At 41.7% G+C, this 21362-nt stretch overlaps 1 protein-coding gene across 2 annotated transcripts; it reads right to left on the reverse strand.

Moving 5' to 3' along the window:
* Window positions 1–462: 462 nt before the first annotated feature.
* Window positions 463–11122, reverse strand: LOC105499877 (activation induced cytidine deaminase). Of its 2 annotated transcripts, XM_011772702.2 has the most exons (5): window positions 11022–11122; window positions 5183–5330; window positions 3546–3816; window positions 3129–3244; window positions 463–2663 (listed from the first exon to the last, which is right to left on the reverse strand). In XM_011772702.2, the coding sequence occupies exons 1-5, from the start codon at window positions 11027–11029 to the stop codon at window positions 2610–2612; spliced, it is 597 nt and encodes a 198-aa protein (XP_011771004.1). In that variant the 5' UTR covers window positions 11030–11122; the 3' UTR covers window positions 463–2609. The 2 variants fall into 2 exon arrangements, with proteins under 2 accessions (XP_011771004.1, XP_024642844.1); XM_024787076.2 differs by lacking the exon at window positions 3129–3244.
* Between the last annotated feature and the right edge of the window lie 10240 nt (window positions 11123–21362).

Below are 21362 nucleotides of genomic sequence, written 5' to 3' on the forward strand. Positions count from 1 at the left end.
CGGAGTCTCGCTCTGTCGCCCAGGCTGGAGTGCAGTGGCTGGATCTCAGCTCACTGCAAGCTCCGCCTCCCGGGTTCATGCCATTCTCCTGGCTCAGCCTCCCGAGTAGCTGGGACTACAGGCGCCCGCCACCTCGCCCGGCTAGTTTTTTGTATTTTTTTAGTAGAGACGGGGTTTCACCGTGTTAGCCAGGATGGTCTCGATCTCCCGACCTCGTGATCCGCCCGTCTCGGCCTCCCAAAGTGCTGGGATTACAGGCTTGAGCCACCGCGCCGGGCCTAGAGTCTTTAATTTTTATATACAGTGTGTAGTAGAGACTCAAATTCATTCCTTTGCATGTAATATCCAATTAGCTCAGCACCATTTGTTGAGAAGATCATTTTTGCTCTAATGAATGGTGCTTACACCCTTGTGAGAAATTAGTTGGCTACAGATGTATGGGATAACTTCTGGACTCTCAAGTTTATCCCATCATACTGATTTTTTATTTTAACTTAATATAAATCACTTTTATATTATTACACTTGGTATTTGATCTTCAAAACTTCCAAAATTATTTATCATTTATTTAATTGATAGAAAGTGAGCCAGAAGCAAATTTGCTGTCATAAAAGTTTACTAAAAATCAAGAGAAATGGCTTCATAGCACCATTACTTCAATGTTACAATTACATACATTGTTATTAGAATCATTCCTACAGTTATAAATTTATGAAGCTTTAGGAATCCATTTCAATATATCAGAAAAGGAAATCATGTTAATAAAAATATCATTAGACACAAAATAATATAAAATATAAATGAATACATGAAGTAACAATTTTTAATATTTAACTTTTTTACAAACTTATGTACAATAAGATTAAAATAAGACGGCTGTGTATACAAGTTTTCCTATGGATCTGTTCATCTTCACTGCAAGGGTTGCTAGGTAATAACTGCACACGGATATAGTTATTCTGAATATTTTTCTCACTATCAAAGACAGTTGTTAGGGACAAATAGACACCAAATTGAGATAAATAGGGAATCCCTTATTGGCTCCTTACATTTTGTTGGATAAAGCACAATTTCCTTGCAATGCTTTCCCATCCTTCTCTCCCAAATATTGTTCTCTTTCTCTCTCTCTCTCTTTTTTTTTCCCCTTTCTTTCTTTTTTTTTAATACAGAGTCTTGCTCTTAACACCCAGGCTGGAGTGCAATGGCACGATCTCAGCTCACTGTGACCTCCACCTCCTGGGTTCAAGCGATTCTCCTGCCTCAGCCTCCCAAGTAGCTGGGATTACAGGCACCTGCTACCATGCCTGGCTAATTTTTGTAGTTTTAGTAGAGACGGGGTTTTGCCATGTTGGCCAGGCTGGTCTCAAACTCCTGACCACAGGTGATCCGCCCAGCTCGGCCTCCCAAACTGCTGGAATTACAGGCATGAGCCACCACGCCCGGCCCTCTCTCTCTCTCTCTCTCTTTTTTTTTTTTTCTTTTTTGAAGAGACAGGGTCTTGCTATGTTGCCCAGGCTGGCCTTGAACACCTGTCTTCAAGTCATCCTCCCTCCTCAATCTCCCAAGCAGCTAGAACTATAAGCGTGTGTTTTATTGTTGGCAGCTTTATCATTCTGTTTTGTCACAACTCTCTTATATAGTTAATATACCTTTGGGAGAAGCATCACACACATACAAAAAGTAGCAGACCTTGACCTGATTGGCATTTCTGAGATTAAGAGACCCAGGAGAGCCAATAGATTTTCCTCTTCTCAACATTCAAGGGACTTCCTTCCAATTGTTTGCTAATAATGATATATGAAGTTTGTGGGTATTTCTAAATTAGGGACTTCCTTAAAAGAGTTTGTGTTTCCAGAAGATTTGCTACATCAGTCATCAACCCATTATTAGGGTGTCTTGTTCACAGTTCTCCTGCCTATTTTAAGATCCTTTATTAAAATAGCTTGAAGGTGACCATGCATGGTCTATACCTCCATCCCCACCCATAACAGTCTTCTTTTATACAAACATAAAAACATGCTTCTGCTGATTAAAACATACAGCACATGATTGGATATTAATGCTTTGGAGAGATGGTTTGGGATCACAATCACCCAGATACTCTCATTAGGAGGTTCTATAGATCATGGCCTGATGGAGGAGTTTGTGTTACTTGAAAGTAAACATCAAGGGAAAAGAATAGAAAAATCTATCACTAACACCATTGTTAACTCAAATGAGTCAAATAATAAAGGATGTTGATATAAAAACTTTTGATCTTCTCACCATGCTTTCTAGGATCTACCTTCTGCTCTCATCCCACCTAAAAGTCATAGAAAAGCGTTGACACTTTAGGATGCTCCCAGGTCCTGCCATTCTGTTATTCCCAGTAGGGGACAATGTTGCATTCAAAACTGCACCAATTGCAGCATGTCGCTGGTCAGGCCTGTGTTCCTTCTCTATTTTCAAGACATAGATCTTTTTAAAGAGTCGTATATAAATATTTTTTCTCTAAACTCTAAGAAAATGAGAGTTGAAGAAGAAAAACAGAGAAGACTTGAAGGATTGTTTTTTATCCACTGTCTTCAGCAGAAATATTTCATCGTGTGTGACATTCCTGGAAGTTGCTATCAAAGTCCCAAGGTACGAAATGCGTCTCGTAAGTCATCAACCTCATACAGGGGCTGTAGAGAAAGAGAGGGGCAAATTGAGTGAATGGCTTCAAAACTCAGTTGGAGGTTAGTGGGGCCGGAGAGGCTTCTAAACTGAATGGATGGCTTTCTAACATTTTGGAAGAAAGTAAATTGGGAAAGAGTTTTTGGGGATTTTTTGTTTTGTTTTGTGTTTTTGTTTTTCTTTAAAAAAAGGAGAAAAGAATTCTGACCAGGAAGGAAACACAACCCTGGGGATAGACGGAAATTTAAAAATGTGAAACAACAAAAGAAAGAAAAGGGAAGGAAAAGGAACCTTAGCAGAGGGCTCTGAATGGTGAAAGAGCAGAAGAAAAAGCTGATGTGGAGAAGCAATAAAGTTTTCATCAGATGAAAACTGAGAGTGATTAAACAATAAGAAAATATAAGAAATATACGAAGCTCCAAAAAAGACTACAGAGAAAGAAAGGAAATTTAAAAAGCAAGGAAGCCCCTTACCAAAAGGATGCGCCGAAGCTGTCTGGAGAGACGAACTGAATTTTCATGCAACCCTTCCCAGGCTTTGAAAGTTCTTTCACGATTTTCTACAAAAGTATTCCAGCAGTAAAAATAATCTTTAAAAAAAAAAAGAAAGAAAGAAAGAAAAAAAGGCGGGGATGTGGTGGTAGAAGACAGTTCAGGTTCCAAATCGAGGGAAAAGAAAGCAACCTGGCCCCATTTTCTTATTTCCTCAGGGCCTTGGCTCTGAGCCATTTACTCTTTTCTCTACTTGTAACCTTTAATTTCGGCTCCAAAGGTGAACCAGAATCCCCGCCCGCTTCTTCCCCTGGTGCTTCCCCACTGACTCATTCGTTCTGCATCGCAATCCCGAATGAGGGCTGCTGCACTGCGCCTGCGCGGAAGGCCCTTTCGCACCTTTGAAGGTCATGATGGCTATTTGCACCCCGGCGCGGTGCAACCGTCTCAGCCCCTCAGGCTCAGCCTTGCGGTCCTCGCAGAAGTAGAGGCGCGCGGTGAAGATCCTCAGACTGAGGTTGGGGTTCCCTCGCAGAAAGTCAGCCACATGTCGGGCACAGTCGTAGCAGGGGCTCCAGGAGGTGAACCAGGTGACGCGGTAGCACCTGCCAGGGTCTAGGTCCCAGTCCGAGATGTAGCGGAGGAAGAGCAATTCCACGTGACAGCCGGACTGGGGAGACAGAGAAGACCCCGCTAACATTCACTGACTTTTCTTGCGGCTCTGGTAGCCTTAGTCATTGTCTCCTACAATGATCTTTGGGGATGCTAGGAGCTACCGTCCTTGTGTTACAGAGAGGCTAAGCAACTTGCTCGGAAGAGCACACCAGTAGGTAGAGCTGAACCCTTGGCTGCACTAGTCCTGCAGAGTGAAGGAAGGCTATGGGTTTTTGCGGAATGAGGAAGATGAAGTGCGCTGAGTTTGGAGGAAGCAGTGTCACACTGCCTCACCGAAGATTTAATTTGTGTTTATGAAGTTGCTTTTTGCACCTTTTGAGAAGGAAAATGGCTGCAAGTGCCTATTGATGTAACATTGTGGAAATATACCTGGACCACTAGGTAGAGGTAGGACAGTTTATGAGGATCTGAAAAGCGGAAATAGATTTTGGTAAAGCAGACAGATGGGTGTTGTAAGAGAAGTACTAGGCACTGCCACGAAAGGTAAATGAAAGTGCTTGGTAAAACCAAAGCCTTCTGAAATAGAATGTGTCATGTCACCAGATAGGAAGGAGACTGGCATGTACCTAATACAAATGTAGGCAAAGAAAATTGCATGGTAATATAACCATCAAACAATGAACCATATGATGACCTTCCACCCCATGGATGCTTCCCTGAGATTCCGCCAAGTCCAGAGGTCACAGCATGTTAGGATAAAGGAGATACCCACGGGCAGAAGTTTATGTAAACCCGTCTGGATTTTGGTGAAGAAGTCTCTTGGAAATGTAATTCTCTCGGGTAGCTGAAAGATCAGTTTAATTCATCAATCAGCTGAGGCTTCTCTGAGTTTTCTGGGGATCACCATATTGAATGTATTCACTGGTCTATGATCCATGTGAACAGGAGGGAAAAGAAATCATTTGGAAAACAGAATTGAGCCACTGTTAATTTTTTCCCAAATTCTTCTTCCTTAATCTTCAAAAATGCTTAAGACACAATTTGTTTTTCACATTTAAAATTTTTGCTTGAACAAGCTGATAATATTCTCCCAAATAAAAATGATTTTAGCTTAATTAATCTCAAAGGCAATTCAGAGGCTGAGGAAGGCGGGTAAAAATTTTGGGAGCAGTTGTTCTTGGCATTGAAGGAAAGTGTGGCATTAGGGTGCCCAGCATTACTGGGGAGGAATTAAATCACATATTTTGGGCCACGTCTAATATGGGTGCATGGACATGGAAAAAGAAAGAAAAAAAGGATTTGAGGAATGTAATAGAGACACGAGTGCCAAAAAAGGATGGAAGTAATACCATCAGCAGGTGGCTCTAAAAGCACTTACAGTTGACCATTAGACTGCTTGCAAAGCAGACTTTAATTGATACCTTATTGCGAAGATGACCAAAGTCCAGTGAAAAGGAAGTAGCACTGTCCCGCCTCTTCACTACATAGCACAGGTAGGTCTCATGCCGACCCTTAGCCCAGCGGACATTTTTGAAGTGGTAAAGAAACTTCCTCCGGTTCATCAAGAGGCTGTGGGTGAGAGGAGGGAGAGAAAATGCAAGAGTACAGTTTATTATCTGATCACTCTAGATTTTCCTTCAGCTTTTTAAAGAAGTCGTTACTTGGGCTAAACCAAAGAAGATGCTCTGGCTTCCTCTGCTGGATGCCTGAGCCCTACTGAGCCCTGTTGAGCCTGGAATCCATCATAAACTCCTTTTCCTGCTTATATTTAAGGCCAATTGAGAGATACTCATCAAGGACCCCAAACCCTTACCCACAAGACGGTCACCTCCTGCCACTGTCTCCTAGATGCTGATGACTTGGAATTACAATTAAATTTGTTCTTCAACAAGAAAACAAAACAAAAAATAAAAAACTTGTTCCTCAGTCCCATAATTATATTTTCAGATTTCCCCTCCAGTCTTTACCTAAGTGTCCAACTTGTACCTCAAACTCAAAATGATCAAAACGATATTCCTCAACTGCCCCCTGTCCTAAACTGCCTCTCCTTTGCCACCTCAGGTAAGCAGGTTAGCATCCTTGACTCATTTCTTCTTCCTCGGTCCTCATATTTAATTCATCATCTAAATGTGCTGATTCAAACCCCCCAATATATCTTGAATTGGTACCTTCTCTGTCTGCGGTTCTCTGCTTCGGTCCAAGCCCCCATTTTCTTCCTCCTTATCTGTTGTGCTGGCCTTTTAACTGGTCTCTCTGCCTCCAGTCCCTCCAAAATAACATTCTCACAGTGTCACCACCATGATCTCACAAAAACCCGGGTGCACCATGCCATTTCCATGCTGAAGAATCCCGATGGTTCTCTTCTGCCCGCAGAATAAACTCCAAACTCTTTAATGTGGTGTTTAGGCCACTTTTTACAGTTGGACCTCAATCTAAATTTCTTTTTTTAATTTTTTTTTTTTTTTTTGAGATAAGGTCTCACTTTGTTGCCCAGGCTGAAGTACACTGGCATGATGTTGGCTTATTGTAGCCTCAACCTCCCAGGCTCAGGCAAATCTCCCAGGGTCAGCAGATCCTCCCACCTCAGCCTCCTGTGTAGCTGGGATTACAGGCACCCACCCCTGTGCCCAGGTAATGTTTGTATTTTTGGTAGAGACGGTGTTTCACCATCTTGGCCAGACTGGCCTCGAACTCCTGACTTCAGGTGATCTGCTCACCTTGGCCTCCCAAAGTGCTGGGATTACAGGCATAAGCCACTCCACCGGCCTATTTTTTAATGTATAAGAGTAATACCTGGCTGGGCACCGTGGCTCACACCTGTTTTTTAATGTATAAGAGCAACACTTGGCTGGGCATGGTGGCTCACACCTGTAATCCCAGCACTTTGGGAGGCCGAGGCAGGTGGATCACCTGAAGTCAGGAGTTTGAGACCAGCCTGGCCAACATGGTGAAACCCCATTTCTACTAAAAATACAAGCATTAGCCAAGTGTGGTGGTAAGCGCCTGTAATCCCAGCTACCCAGGAGGCTGAGGCGACAGAATTGCTTGAACCCAGGAGGCGGAGGTTGCAGTTAGCTACGGTCACGCCATTCCACTCCAGCGTGGGCAACAAGACCAAAACTCCACCTCAAGAAAAAAAAAGAAAGAAAGAGTAATATTTGATCATTGTCAAACTTGAATACTATGGAAAAATAGAAGAACTCTAAATTTTAAAATATTAAAGATTTTTAAAATCTCGAATATCAGTGTCTAATAATGATAATTAGACATAGTGTCTAATGACAATGACTGTGAAGATTCTTGTGTTTATTCCTCTAGTCTTTCTACAGGCACATATTTACATAATTTGGATTATACTGATTGCATGTGTGATTTTGTACTCTGCTGCTTTTTTAACTAGGCAAAATAATCCAAATATCTTGCTATGCTATTCCCACATAATGACTGATTTCTCCTCCTCTTTGGTTTCTGGCTCCTAGCACAGTGTCTTGCATATCATAAGCACTAACTTGAATAGCATTTGTGGAAATACTCTGGTAACCCAAGTTTCTTTAAAGAAATCAAGAGTCCCCATTGCAGCTGCAAACAGCAACACAAGCTGTACAGCATGGCTGATATGAAAGCACAGTGGTGCCTGGATTTTGTCCCTAGTCTTTTCCAGAAATGCATTTATCCAATTTGTGGAGCTAGTGCTGTCACCTAATGGTACGGGGCAGAAGTGCAGAGAATTTGCGAAGTAAAGGGCTCAGGAATTTGAATAACGTTTGCTGGCAAGAGAATTGAAACTTTTCTTACTCATTATTTTTTCTTACATTGAGGTATAATTTACATACAGTAAACTTCAACCATTTAAGATGCATAATTCTACGAATATTTTTGGGTGTAAACACCCCAAACTGCTACCACAGTCAGGATACAGAAGCCGAATCACCACCCTCACCCCACCAGAGCTTCTTCCTCCCCCTTTGCAAACCTTCCCCTCCCCACAGGGCAACCACTGATTTGCTTTCTTTTTTTCCTCTTTTTATGGAGAATGGAGTTTCACTGTGTTGCCCAGGCTGGTCTTAAACTCCTGAGTTCTAGCAATCCTCCCATTTGGACTCTCAAAGTGCTGGGATTATAAGTGTGAGCCACTATGCCTGCCCTGATTTGCTTTCTGTAACTATAAGTTACTTTCATTTTCTAGAATTTCGTATAGCATACATTATCTCCTCCTTCGTGTCTGACTTCTTTCATTTAGCGTCATGACTTTGGGATTCATCCCAAAGTACCTTCTTCCTTTGTCCTGCAGGGTGGTATTCTATTGCATGGATATAGCACATGTTGTTTATTTGTTCGCTTGGTGGTGGATATTTGGATAGTCTCTACTTCAGGGTTTTGTGAATAAAGGTACTGTGAACATTCATGTACCAGTCTTTGTGTGGATATACATTGAGAATTGATATTTTAGTAATGTAGTGCCAGTGATAGACCCTGACGTTAAAAGTTAAATACCAAAACATCAGCCTAACTAAGGAGATCATCTAGGACAACAGTTCTTTGTAGTTGTTTCCATTTATTTTTCATTTTTCTTATTATTTTTTTGAGGCAAGTTCTAGTCCTGTCACCCAGGCTGGAGTGTAGTGGCGCAAGCATTGCTCAGTGCAGCCTTGACCTCCTGGGTTCCAGATTCTCCTGCCTCGGCCCCCTAGTAGCTGGGACCACACGCACATGCCACCATGTCCAGCTAATTTTTGTATTTTTTTATAGAAACAAGGTTTTGCCATGTTGCTCAGGCTGCCTGGGCTCAAGCGATCCACCCACCTCAGCCTCCCAAAGTGCTGGGATTATAGGGGTGAGCCACTACACCCGGCCATCTGTTTCAATTTAAATGTCTCCCCCCACATACATGAAGCTTATTGGAAAGCACTTTAAACCTTAGGCAGCAAACTGGCTTTATTACCAGTATACACATTATGTAAGGTAAAAATTAGCCATATTATTTTAAAATTAAAAATGCATATTTTGATCTAAATGGATACTAGGCCAGATGCAGTGGCTCATGACTGTATCCCAACACTTTGGGAGGCCAAGGCAGGAGGATTGCTTGAGCCCAGGAGTTCAAGACTGCAGATAAGCTATGATTGCACCACTGCACTCCAGCCTGGGTAATAGGGTGAGATTGTCTTTAAAAAAATAAAAAGCATAAGAAACATAAAATGAATACTAAAAAAGATACAATAATAATTAGCTTTATTTTAAAAGGATAATAATTATTATGGTAATTACCATAGTACCAACCACCATTACTATTACTATATTAGCATATAATAACCTTTTATATATATAAGCTCAACACATAATAGGTGCTTAATAAGTACAGAAGAAAAAGAAAAGCAATTCTCCCTTTGAGGCCCAGGGTTAATTAAGCATCATCTCTTACCAATAGATCTCTTTTCTATTTAACTTACCCTCCTGAGCTGTATAGATGAGAAAGGCAAAGGAAACCACCTCTTTTTACATGCACCTTGGTTGGTGGGATGTGTGTGTGTGTAGAGAGATAGAGAGAGAGCCTTATCATAAGGAAGAAAAAGTGTCCTGGAAGTCTAGATAAGAAGGATGTGGCACAGATAAAGGACTTCGGGTGGATTTTTGGGTCCTACTCTACATGAAAATGCCATAGGCCTGCACTGTTTCTGTCACATGTTACCAGTCAGAGCGAAATGAATTGCATGATCCTAACCTGCTAGTTAACTTTGTTGATCCATTACTTCCCTTCTCTGGTTAGGGGCCTGTTTCCAGCTCCCTGTTCTGGTCATTTCTCTCCGGGGTAGGAAGCACTTTGCCGAAGGAGTGTTTCAAGCCTGCAGGCTGACAGCTGCCTGGACAGCTGTGCTCCCTGAAGCAGAACCCTAGCTGCATCCCCAGCCGTGCAAACCAGAAACAAGCGGGTTAAAAATAAGCCTGACCAAGTCATTTTGCCATCACCGATGAGCGCCACAGATACTCTCCTCTTTAATGATGATATTAATCGCTCTTTTGTCCTATTGAATTTCATCTTGTCTCCTTTTCTGTCTTTCTCTGAATTTCAACTGCTGAGTTTACCTTTGCTTTGCATTTTACTTCGAACAAGTATTTCCAATGGACCCTTCACAAGGACCTATACCTCAGACTTGTTTTCAAAATCTCAGTGTAAACTGAGGAGACATTTGATATTGTTTGCCCTCAAGAAAATTTTCTGAAGGATATTAAGTCCTCCATTAAAAATCTTTATTCTGTATATTGAATGTGATGGCTCATGTCTGTAATTCCAACACTTTAGGAGGCCCAGGCAGGAGGATTGCTTGAGGCCAGGACTTAGAGACCAGCCTGGGCTGGTCTAAGACCCCGTCTCTACAAAAAAATATATTTTTAAAAAATCTTAATTATGTAATGCATGTTCTTTATAAAGGAATTAAATTGAGGTAAAGTATAAGGATTAGGCATTATTCTCATACATTCATAGTAATCATAAAGGTAGGAATAGAGTAAGTTCTATGATATTAACTGATCAAAAACTGCAAATAAAAACATTGTGAGGACCTTAACCAAATTCACACCTGAGAGGTAAGTTAAGCTATGTCTGAGCAAATGGAAAGATTAGTTAATAGTAAAAGTGCCATTAACTGCCTAACAATTAGTCCTTTAACATTAAATAACTTGCTTGAATGAATTTTTCTCCTTGTAATGGACATAATCAAAGTGACTTTCAAGCAATTAATTTAAAATGTTTGGCATTTCTAAAATTACAAATTGTCTTACTATAGCTAAATTATTTCAGTAACATCTCCCTAGGAAAGTGTGTCTTCAAGTTGTTTTATTGTTGAATATGTACAAAATTATTATGAAAATTGACACTACCATTTTTAGTACAGTACTGCTATTACCTTTTCATGATTTGAGTCTCTAAAGATTTGCTATGTTCATATTATTACCATAAATTAGTTTCAACCATGGTACAAATCTCAGGACGAATCAGTACATTGTACACACTACTTCTTCTGCCACATGAAAAAGAGAGAAATCGAGAGAAGTCTGAAACAGAAAGAATTGGCTGACAGCATATAAGATCTGAATAGAACAAAAGGAGACAGATCAAAAATATATATATGCATATTGATCAAGCTGATCTTATCAGTCAGACAGTTATATGAGAGAAAGGGATAGCTACCAGTCTCATTACTCAGATTTGCTCTGAGAGGAAGGCCAGTGCAATCACCCATGAGGAGACTGCCTCTTTACCTGTCCATAGCCGTGTCCAGAGTGTCTTTCTTGGCTCCCTGAAAGTCTCAGGCCAGAAAAATCTTTCTTCAATTAATGATGGTTCTCTGCCTCAGTCTGACAGTGCATTGGCCCTTCACATTCAAATTTGAGCTTGCCCTTTTGGGCTCCTCCCCTGACAGCATCACCCCCACCAGGTACCCCAACGGCCTTGCTCCTAATTTGGATTCAGTGAAGATGGGTGGGTGGGGCTGTCATAGGCAGAGTCACACAGGTTAAACGATTGAGGGCAGCTCTGCTTAATGTTTAGGTTCCTTTAGGGCTGCTGCTCTGAAAGTCCAGTCCATGCTCCATAGCTAGCAAAGATCAAGAGGCAGTAGCAGCAGACACTTAAATTGTAATCATGATAACACAAAATAAAAGCACAATGATAATAGTAATATTTATGTAAATACCTTAAAGAGCATTTAAATAGCTTCTTGTGTTGTCGTGTTAAAGAGCACTTAAAAAGCCTCTATTCCCCCATAGTCTCACACTATCTCTGAACTCAGTAGAGACAGCCACTAACAGTTCCTGCTTTGCAGTTAAGCAAATGAACTCAGTTATACAGAATTTAGAACACAAAAATTTTCCCTCCCAAACCATGGATTTTTTTCTTTCTGATTGCATTACAAGAATTGCTTGAAGACTAGATATTTACACCAAAGAATGATTTTTGCATGAGCCATCTTTTTTAGAAAAAAAAAAAAAAATCCTTAATTTGGAGTCGGAAGCAGCAGCAGTCCCCCAAAATACAAAAATGCTTATTTCACCAGACAGAATCAGTGTCTAATTGACTACATTGAATTTGGAAAACAGGCTAAGATCTTCAAATAAAAGACTTTAATTTTGTGCTCGCATAGAACTTGGTCTATTAAAGATTTTCTTTCTCTCTCCTACTGTAGCCCATATGCATTCTATTTATTCACTGAGTAGATACTTAATGGCTACTGTGTGATGGAAACTATGCCAAGTGCTAGGGATGCAATGGTAAGCAATGCAGCTAGGATCTCTGCCTCAAGGCTTTGATACCATCTATACCTTGATGATTTTCAAATCAATAGCGCTAGCTTGGACCATGTATTTGTCTGTTCCCACACTGCTGATAAAGACATGCCTGAGACTGGGGAATGTATAAAGGAAAGAGGTTTAATTGACTCACAGTTCCACATGGCTGGGGAGGCCTCACAATCATGGCAGAAAAGCAGGGGACATCTTACATGGTGGCAAGCAAGAGAGAGCTCATGCAGGGGAACTCCCTTTATAAAACCATCAGCTCTTGTGAGCCGTGTTCACTATCACAAGAACAACATGGGAAAGACCCACCCCCGTGATTTGTCTGCCTCCTACTGGGTCCCTCCCATGACAAGTGGGAATTGTGGGAACTACAATTCAAGATGAGATTTTGGTGGTGACACAGCCAAATCTATCAGACCGCTTCCTTCAACTCAAGACAAGGGTGTCCAGCTTTCCTCTCAGAATCTCCATTTGGATGGCTGAGCACCTCCAGCCTGTCTAAAACAGAACCCCTCTTCTCTGCCTTACCTGCACTTCTTGCCATCTTTCCCATCTCAATAAACAGCAGTATCCTTCCAATTGCTTGGCAAAACCTGGGCAGAGTGTCTCTCAACTCCCCTCTTTCTTTTAAATCCCATGCACACTCCATTAGCAAATCCTGTTATCTCTGCTTCCAGAATATATTCACAAACTGATCACTTCTCACCACCACCTCCAGGTCCAAGCAAACTGGATTAGTACATTTTGCCTCCCAACTGGCCTTTCTGCCTTCCCCTTCTTCGATTATAGTCTGATCTCCACACAGCAACTAGAGTATTCATTCTGGAACATTTAAGGTCATGTCACTCCCCTGTCATAACCCTCCATGGCTTCCCATTCTCTCAATACAGGCCAGCAGCCTGAGATGGCCCACAAGCCCCGCTACCATCTGCTCTGCTTCATCCCTCTGGCTGCATGTGCCTCCACTTTCTCCCTTGCTCACACAAAGAGCACACACTCCTTCCTCTGCCCTTGAGGGTCTCTCTGCTGAAAAGTTATTTTTTTGTGTATGGTTGTGGCTTACACCGTCATGTATTTTACGTCCTTATTCAAATACTCTCTGGTATTTGAGATTTGTCCTAGTCACCATATCTAAAATATCAACCAAATCTCACCATTCTGACACTCCCTTGTCCCCATCCCCTAAATTATTTTTCTCTTTAGTACTTATCACTTAAAATACACTCCTCAGTAAACTAAAGACAAGTAAAATAATCTGTTTAAATTATTTTTTAATTAGCCATGAGATTCGAAATAATAATTAGTTATAATTATTTCCAATAATTATATAATTATAATCATTACTATTTTGAGGCAGAGTCTCTCTGTGTCACCCAGGCTGGAATACAGTGGCGTGAACATGGCTTACTGCAGGCCTTGACCTCCTGGGCTCAAGTGACACTTCTGCCTCAGCCTCCCGAGGAGCTGAGACTACAGGCATGTGCCACCACACTCAGCTCATTTTTGTATTTTTCTTTAGAGATAGGGCCTTTCCATGTTGATCGGGCTGGTCTTGAACTCCTGGGCTCAAGTGATCTGCCCACCTCAGTCTTCCAAAGTGCTGGGATTACAGGTGTGAGCCACTGCACCTGGCCTTGTCTAAATTACTATTGCTGAAAAAATTCCTCAGGGCACCAGCAAGATAGTAGACGGTAGTTGCCTTTGGCACTCTCAGTTCTATAGGACAGTTGATCAAGGAGCAGAATGGAGACTCCAAATTCATCTGCAGTGTCCACTGGAAGGTGCAGGCGTTTGAAATCTGATCCCTTTAAGTTGTATCCTCAGATGTCAGTTGGGCTTTTATCATATTTTCACCCATTTGTCAAGAGAATAACACACAGGTACACACAATTGGGTTGTTTTATTGTTTTAAATAAAAATGGCATAGATTTAAGGTGCATAACATGGTGTTTTGATATCCATAATGAAAGGATTACTACAGTCAAGCTAATTAACTTATCCCTCTCCTCACATAATAACCTTGTATGTGCAAGTGTGTGTGGTTACCGCACCTGAAATCTACTGTCTTAGAAAATTTCCAGTATACAATTTTTTCTTTTTGAGACAGAGCCTCACTCTGTTACCCAGGCTGGTGTGCAGTGGCATGATCTTGGTTCACTGCAGCCTTGACCTCCTGGGCTCAAACAGTCCTCCCACCTCAGCCTCCCGAGTAGCTGAGACCACAGGTGCACACCACCACCCTGGGCTATTTAAAAAAAAATTTTTTTTTGTACAGAGAGGGTCTCACTATGTTGCTTATTTGGGTCTTCAACTCCTGGGCTCAAACAATCCTCCCATCTCAGCCAAAGTGCTATGATTACAGGTGTGAACCACTGGCCTGGCCCAATATAGTATTTTTTAACTACAGTCATCATGTTGTGCAATAGATCGCTAGACTTATTAATCCTGTATAACTGCAACTTTGTACCATTTGAGCAATGTCTTCCCATTTTCCCTACCTCCCCATACCTAGTAACCACCATTTTACTTTCTTTCTTTTTTTTTTTTTTTTTTTTTTTTTTTTGAGACGGAGTCTCTGTTGCCCAGCCTAGAGTGCAATTGCGAGATCTTGGCTCACTGCAACCTCTGCCTCCCAGGTTCAAACGATTCTCCTGCCTCAGCCTCCCAATTAGCTGGAATTTCAAGCATGCACCACCACGCCCAGCTAAGTTTTGTATTTTTAGCAGAGACAGGGGTTTCACCATGTTGGCCAGGCTGGTCTCAAACTCCTGACCTCAAGTGATCCACCGACCTCTGCCTCCTAAAGTGCTGAGATTACAGGCGTGAGCCACTGTGGCTGGCTCACCATTTTACTTTCTGCTTCTATGTATTCAACTTTCTAGGATTACACATGTAAGTGAGATTATGCAGTATTTTTCTTTCTGTGTCTGACTTATTTCACCAAGCAGAATGTCCTCCAGATTTATCAATGTTGTTGCAAATGGCAAGATCTCCTTTTTTAAAGCGGAATAATATTCTTATTCTGATATATACATATATATATGTGTGTATATATATATATCACATTTTCTTGATCCATTCATCTGTCAACAGACACTTACGTTGTCTCCGTATCTTGGCTATTGTGAATAGTGCAGGAGTGGACATGGGAGCTATCTCTTCAAGGCACTGATTTCATTTTCTTTGGGTGTTTACCCAGAAGCAGGATTACTCAATATGGTAGTTCTGTATTAGAAGTTTTGAGGATCGCACAGTAGTTCTATTTTTAGTTTTTTTTTTTTTGAGAAACATCCATACTGTTCCCTATAACAGTTGTGCCAACTTACATTCCCACCAACAGTGTACAAAGGCTCCTTTTGCTCCACATTCTCACCAACACGTGTTTTCTTTTGTCTTTCTGGTAGCAGCCATTCTAACAGGTGTGAGGTTATGAGATAGGAAAAAATAAAAATGTAAAATGTGAAACCAAAAGTATATAATAGGGGCCAGGCACAGTGGCTCATGCCTGTAATCCCAGCACTTTGGGAGGCCAAGGCAGGCGGTTCGGGGTCCGGAGTTTGACATCAGCCTGGACAACATAATGAAACCCCATCTCTACTAAAAAAAAAAAAAAAAAAAAAAAAAAAAAGCCAGGTATGATGGCAGGCGACTGTAATCCCAGCTACTCGGGAGGCTGAGGCAGGAGAATTGCTTGAACCCGGGAGGTGGAGGTTGCAGTGAGCAGAGATTGCACCACTGTACTCCAGCCTGGGTGACAGAGTGAGATTCTGTCTCAAAAAAAAAAAAAAAAGATACATATGAACAGCCAGATGAAAGTACAGAGGGTAAGAACGGGAGGGGTCTGAGCACAGAAGCTTCCTTCCCCTAGACTTGGGGTGTGCCATCCTCCCGCTACACAGATATATTTACCAGCTCAGAAGCTCTTTGAACTCCATAGTTCAGGGATTTTCATGGAGCCTTGGTCATGTAGGCACGATTAATTATGAACTCTATTCCCAGCCCCTCTCTTCTCTCAGGAGAACGGGGAGTGGGGCTGAAAATTCTAAGCTTCTAGTCATTACTTGGTCTTTCTGGGGACTGGCACCTCTTCTAGAGCTTATCGGGAGTCATCTCATTAGAACAAAATATACTCCTGTCATCCAGAAATCCCAAGCTGTTCAAAAGCTCTGTGTCAGATGCTCTTATCACTCAGGAAATTCTCAGGGCTTTAGGAACTCCGGGCCACGAACCAGGGGCAGAGACCAAATATATATTATTCTTATTCTTTCACAGAGATGATATCTCATTGTGATTTTGATTTGTATTTCCCTCATGATTACATTTTCACACACTTGGACAATTGTATGTCTTCTTTTGACAAATGTCTATTCAGGTCTTTTGTCCATTTTTAATTGGGTTATTTAGGTGAGAATAAATATGATTTAAAAGCTGTTTGTGGACCAGGCGCGGTGGCTCACGCCTGTAATCTCAGCACTTTGGGAGGCTGAGGTGGGCGGGTCACTTGAGGTCAGGAGTTCGAGACCAGCCTGGCCAACATGGTGAAACGTCGTCTCTACTAAACATACAAAAATTAGCTGGGCATGGTGGCGCGTACCTATAATCCTAGCTACTCGAGAGGCTGAGGCAGAATTGCTTGAACCCAGGAGGCGGAGATTGCAGTAAGCCGAGATCACGCCATTATACTCCAGCCTGGGCGACAAGAGTGAAACTCCATCTCAAAACAATTTTAAAAAGCTGTTGGACCCCCAGAAATACTGTAAGTCTTGAGAGAGATGTAACTGTGTTCTGAGTCACATATGGTTGCAACATCTGCTTCTCAAGTTATAGACTAACCCACTTCCTTATTTTTCTTGTACTATATAGTAACTAGAGAAAATTAAATGACATCAAGGACAAAAACCTCTTGCCTTGTTAATTAATGACGCTTATTATAGATTAACTTCTCCTTTGTCATCTTGCTTTGCTTAGATCAGATGACAGAAAACATATGACTATTACACCCTCTGCAAAAGATGCTATATGTACCCTTCCAAAAAAGAAACACTGCCTATAGTCAATCAAATTGTTATAACTATGCACCAACCTTGTATGAAAAATGTTGTAATTATGCATAAACTCCTGTGTCTCTACCTGTATAAATGATACTTTAACTTCCCTAGTTTGGAACACTGACCCCATTTCCTTGGAGCTGGTGTTCTTAATGGACTATCTTCAAACTTTGTCCTTGAATAAACTTTATTTAAATTAGATTCTGACCCTTTTGATTATTTTAGGTTGACATTTTTGTTTTGGTACTAAGTTGTATGAATTCCTTATATATTTTGTATATTAAATCCTGTTCACCTTTTTTTTTGGAGACGGAGTCTCGCTCTGTCGCCCAGGCTGGAGTGCAGTGGTGCAATCTCAGCTCACTGCAAGCTCCGCCTCCCGGGTCTACGCCATTCTCCTGCCTCAGCCTCCCGAGTAGCTGGGACTACAGGCGCCCGCCACCTCGCCCGGCTAGTTTTTTGTATTTTTTAGTAGAGACGGGGTTTCACCGTGTTAGCCAGGATGGTCTCGATCTCCTGACCTCGTGATCCGCCCGTCTCGGCCTCCCAAAGTGCTGGGATTACAGGCTTGAGCCACCGCGCCCGGCCAGGTTTTTTTTCCTTTTTGAAACAGTGTCTCGCTCTGTCACCCAGGCTAGAGTCCAGTGATGCAATCACAGCTCACTGCAGCCTTGACCTCCCAGGCTCAAGCAATCCTCCTGCCTCAGCCTCCTGAGTAGCTGTGACTACAGACGTAAGCCACCATGCCCAGATGATTTTTATACTTTTTTTGTAGAGATAGAGGCCTCACTTTGTTGCCCAGACTGGCCTTAAACTCCTTGGCTCAAGTGATCCTCCTGCCTCAGCTTCCCAAAGTGCTGGAATTATATGCATTAGCCACTGCACCTGGCCAGACATTAACCCTTTCATCAAATATATGATTAGCAACCATTTTCTTCTAACCTATAGGTTGGCTTTTCATTTTGATGACTGTTTTCTTTGCTGTGCAGAAGCTTTTCAGTTTGATTTAGTCCTGCTTTTTATTTTTGCTTTTGTTGCCTGTTCTTTCGGTGTCATAGCCAGAAACATCATTGCCAAGGCCAATGTCAAGAAGCTGCCCATTCCCACCCCCATTTTCTTCCAGTAGTTTTTTGGTTTCAGGCCTTATTTAAGTCCTTAATTCATTTTAGTTGATTTTGGTGTATGGTGTAAGATAAGGGACCAATTTCATTCTTTTGCACGTGGATATCAGTTTTCTAACGCAATTTATTGAAGAGACTATCCTTTCCCTACTGTGTATTCTTGGTGCCCCTGTTGAAAATTAGTTGACCTGCTGGGTGTGGTGACTTACACCTGTATTTCCAGCACTTTGGGAGGCCAAGGTGGGTGGATCACTTGAGGTCAGGAGTTCAAGACCAGCTTGGCCAACATGGTGAAACCCCATCTGTACTAAAAGCACAAAAATTAATCAGGCATGGTGGCTCACACCTGTAATCCCAGCTACTTGTGAGGCTGAGGCAGGAGAATCGCTTGAACCTGGGAGGTACGGGTTACAGTGAGCTGAGATCATGCCACTGCACTCCAGGACAGGCAACAGAGACTCTGTCTCAAACACGCACACACGCACACACACATGCACACACACAAAGAAAATTAGTTGACTTTGTATGCCGGAGTTTATTAGGGGTCTTTCTATTCTCTTACATTAGTCTACGTGTCTGTTTTTATGCCAGTACCATACAGTTTGACTACCATAGTTTTGTGATATAATTTGAAATCAGAAAGTATGCTGCCTGTAACTTTGTTCTTCTTTCTCAAGATTGATTTGTGTATTCAGGGTCTTTTGTTCCATACAAATTTTAGAATTGTTTATTTCTTTGAAAAATGGAATTTTGATAGGAATTGTGTTTAATCATTTAATCTCTATGTCCCTTTAGTATAAACTTTTTTTTTTTGAAGGAGTGGAGTGCAGGCTGGAGTGCAGTGGCATGATCATGGCTCACTACAGCCTCGATTTCCTGGGCTCAGGTAATCCTCCCACCTCAGCCTCCTGAGTAGCTGGGACTACAGGTATGTGCCACCATGCCTAGCTAATTTTTGTACTTTTTGTGGAGATGGGGTTTTGCCATGCTGCTCAGGCTGGTCTCAAACTCCTGGGTTCATGTGATCCGTCTGCCTCGGCCTCCCAAAGTGTTGGAATTATAGGTGTGAGCCACTGTGCCAGGCCAGTATAGACATCTTAACAATATTAACTCTTCTAATCCATGAACACAGGATATCTTTCCACTTATTTGTCGTTATCTTCAATTTCTTTCATCAATGTTTTAAAAGTTTCAGTGTATGTATCTGTCACCTCCTTGGTTAAGTTTATTCCTAACTATTGTATTATTTTTGATGCTGTCATAAATGAAATTATTTTCTTGATTTCCTTTTTGGGTAGATCTTCGTTCTCGTAAATAAATGCAACTAATTTTTGTATGTGGGTTTTTTAATCCTGCAAGTTTACTGAATTTATTAGTTCTAATCTTTTTTTGTGTGTGGACTCTTTAGTTTCCTACATACAGAATTATGTCATTTACAAAGAGAAATAATTTTACTTCATCCTCTCAAATTTGGATGCCTCTTATTTTTCTTGTGTGATTGTTCTTGCTAGAACTTCCAGCATTATGTTGAAAAGAAGTGGCAACAGTGGGCATCCTTGCCTTGTCCCAGATCTTAGAGGAAAAGTTTTCAGCTTTTCCATTAATTTTGATGTTAGCTGTGTGCTTTTCATAAATAGCGTTATTGTGCTGAGGAATTTCCTTCTATACCTATTTTGATGAATTTTTTCTACCATGAATGAGTGTTGAAGTTTGTCAAATGTTTCTACATCTCTTGACATGATCATGTGGTTTTTAATATGACATAGCACATTGATTGATTTGTATGTGTTAAATCACTCCAAAGGATAAATCCCACTTGGTCATGGTGTAGAATCTTTTTGATGTGTTGTTGAATTTGGTTTGCTACTATTTTATTGAGGATTTTTGTATCTATCACATATTTCTTCCTTCCTTCCTTCCTTTCTTCTTTCCTTCCTTCCTTCCTTCCTTCCTTCCTTCCTTCCTTCCTTCTTTCCTTCCTTTCTTCCTTCCTCTTTCTTTCCTTCTTTCCTTCTTTCCTTCTTTCTTTCTTTCTTTCTTTCTGAAACTGAGTCTTGCTCTGTCACCCAGGCTGGAGTGCAGTGGTGCAACCTCAGCTCACTGCAACCTCTGCCTCCTAGGTTCAAGTCATTCTCCTGCCTCAGTCTCCCAAGTAGCTGGGATTACATGTGTCCACCACCACACTTGGTTAATCTTTTTTTTTTTTTTTTTTTGAGACGGAGCCTCAGTCTGTCGCCCAAGCTGGAGTGCGATGGTGGGATCTCAGCTCACTGCAAACTCCGCCTCCTGGGTTCAAGCGATTCTCCTGCCTCAGCCTCCTGAGTAGCTGGGATTACAGGCGCCTGCCACTATGCCGGGTTAATTTTTGTATTTTTAGTAGAGATGGGGTTTCACCATGTTAGTCAGACTGGTCTCCAACTTCTGACCTCAAGTGATCCGCCCGCCTCAGCCTCCCAAAGTGCCGGGATTACAGGCACGAGCCACCACGCCCGGCCAATTTTTTTGTATTTTCAGTAGAGATGGGGTTTCACCATGTTGGCCAGCCTGGTATCAAACTCCTGACCTCAGGTGATCTGCCCACCTCGACCTCTCAAAGTGCTGGGATGACAAGGCGTGAGCCACCGCACCCGGCCTTTCACATATTTCTTAATGGCAGCTCTTTTAAACACACACACACACACACACACACACACACACACACACACTCACATCCTTACTGAAACTGAAATTGTTTTTTAAAGCCCAATAGTTTCCCTCACAAGGGCCCTCTTTCTTCCTGCTCAGCCTCTGACTAGGGAATGATCCCATTCTCTATACAAAAAATCATCTAAAAAGTTCAGCCAACAGCTAGAAAGCAGAAAAGCTGGGACTGAGATTTGAATGCGTCAGCCTTATTCCAAAGCCCATGCAATACTCTCAAGCTGGTAAAATCAACCCCACAGACCTTAATCTATCTGACCATATCAATTTAGAAATCTTCATCAGAGCTACAGAGAAAGATCCCCCCGCCACCTCCACATAACTGTATCATTTAGAATTGGTATATATCAGGCAAACTCAATAAATGGCTTATGCAAGAAAGACTTTGTCTTCCACCCAAAAATGTAGACAATTGACCTAGCAAGTATCAAATCTAA

Source organism: Macaca nemestrina, chromosome 10, assembly GCF_043159975.1.
Source record: "Macaca nemestrina isolate mMacNem1 chromosome 10, mMacNem.hap1, whole genome shotgun sequence".
Lineage (NCBI taxonomy): Eukaryota > Metazoa > Chordata > Mammalia > Primates > Cercopithecidae > Macaca > Macaca nemestrina.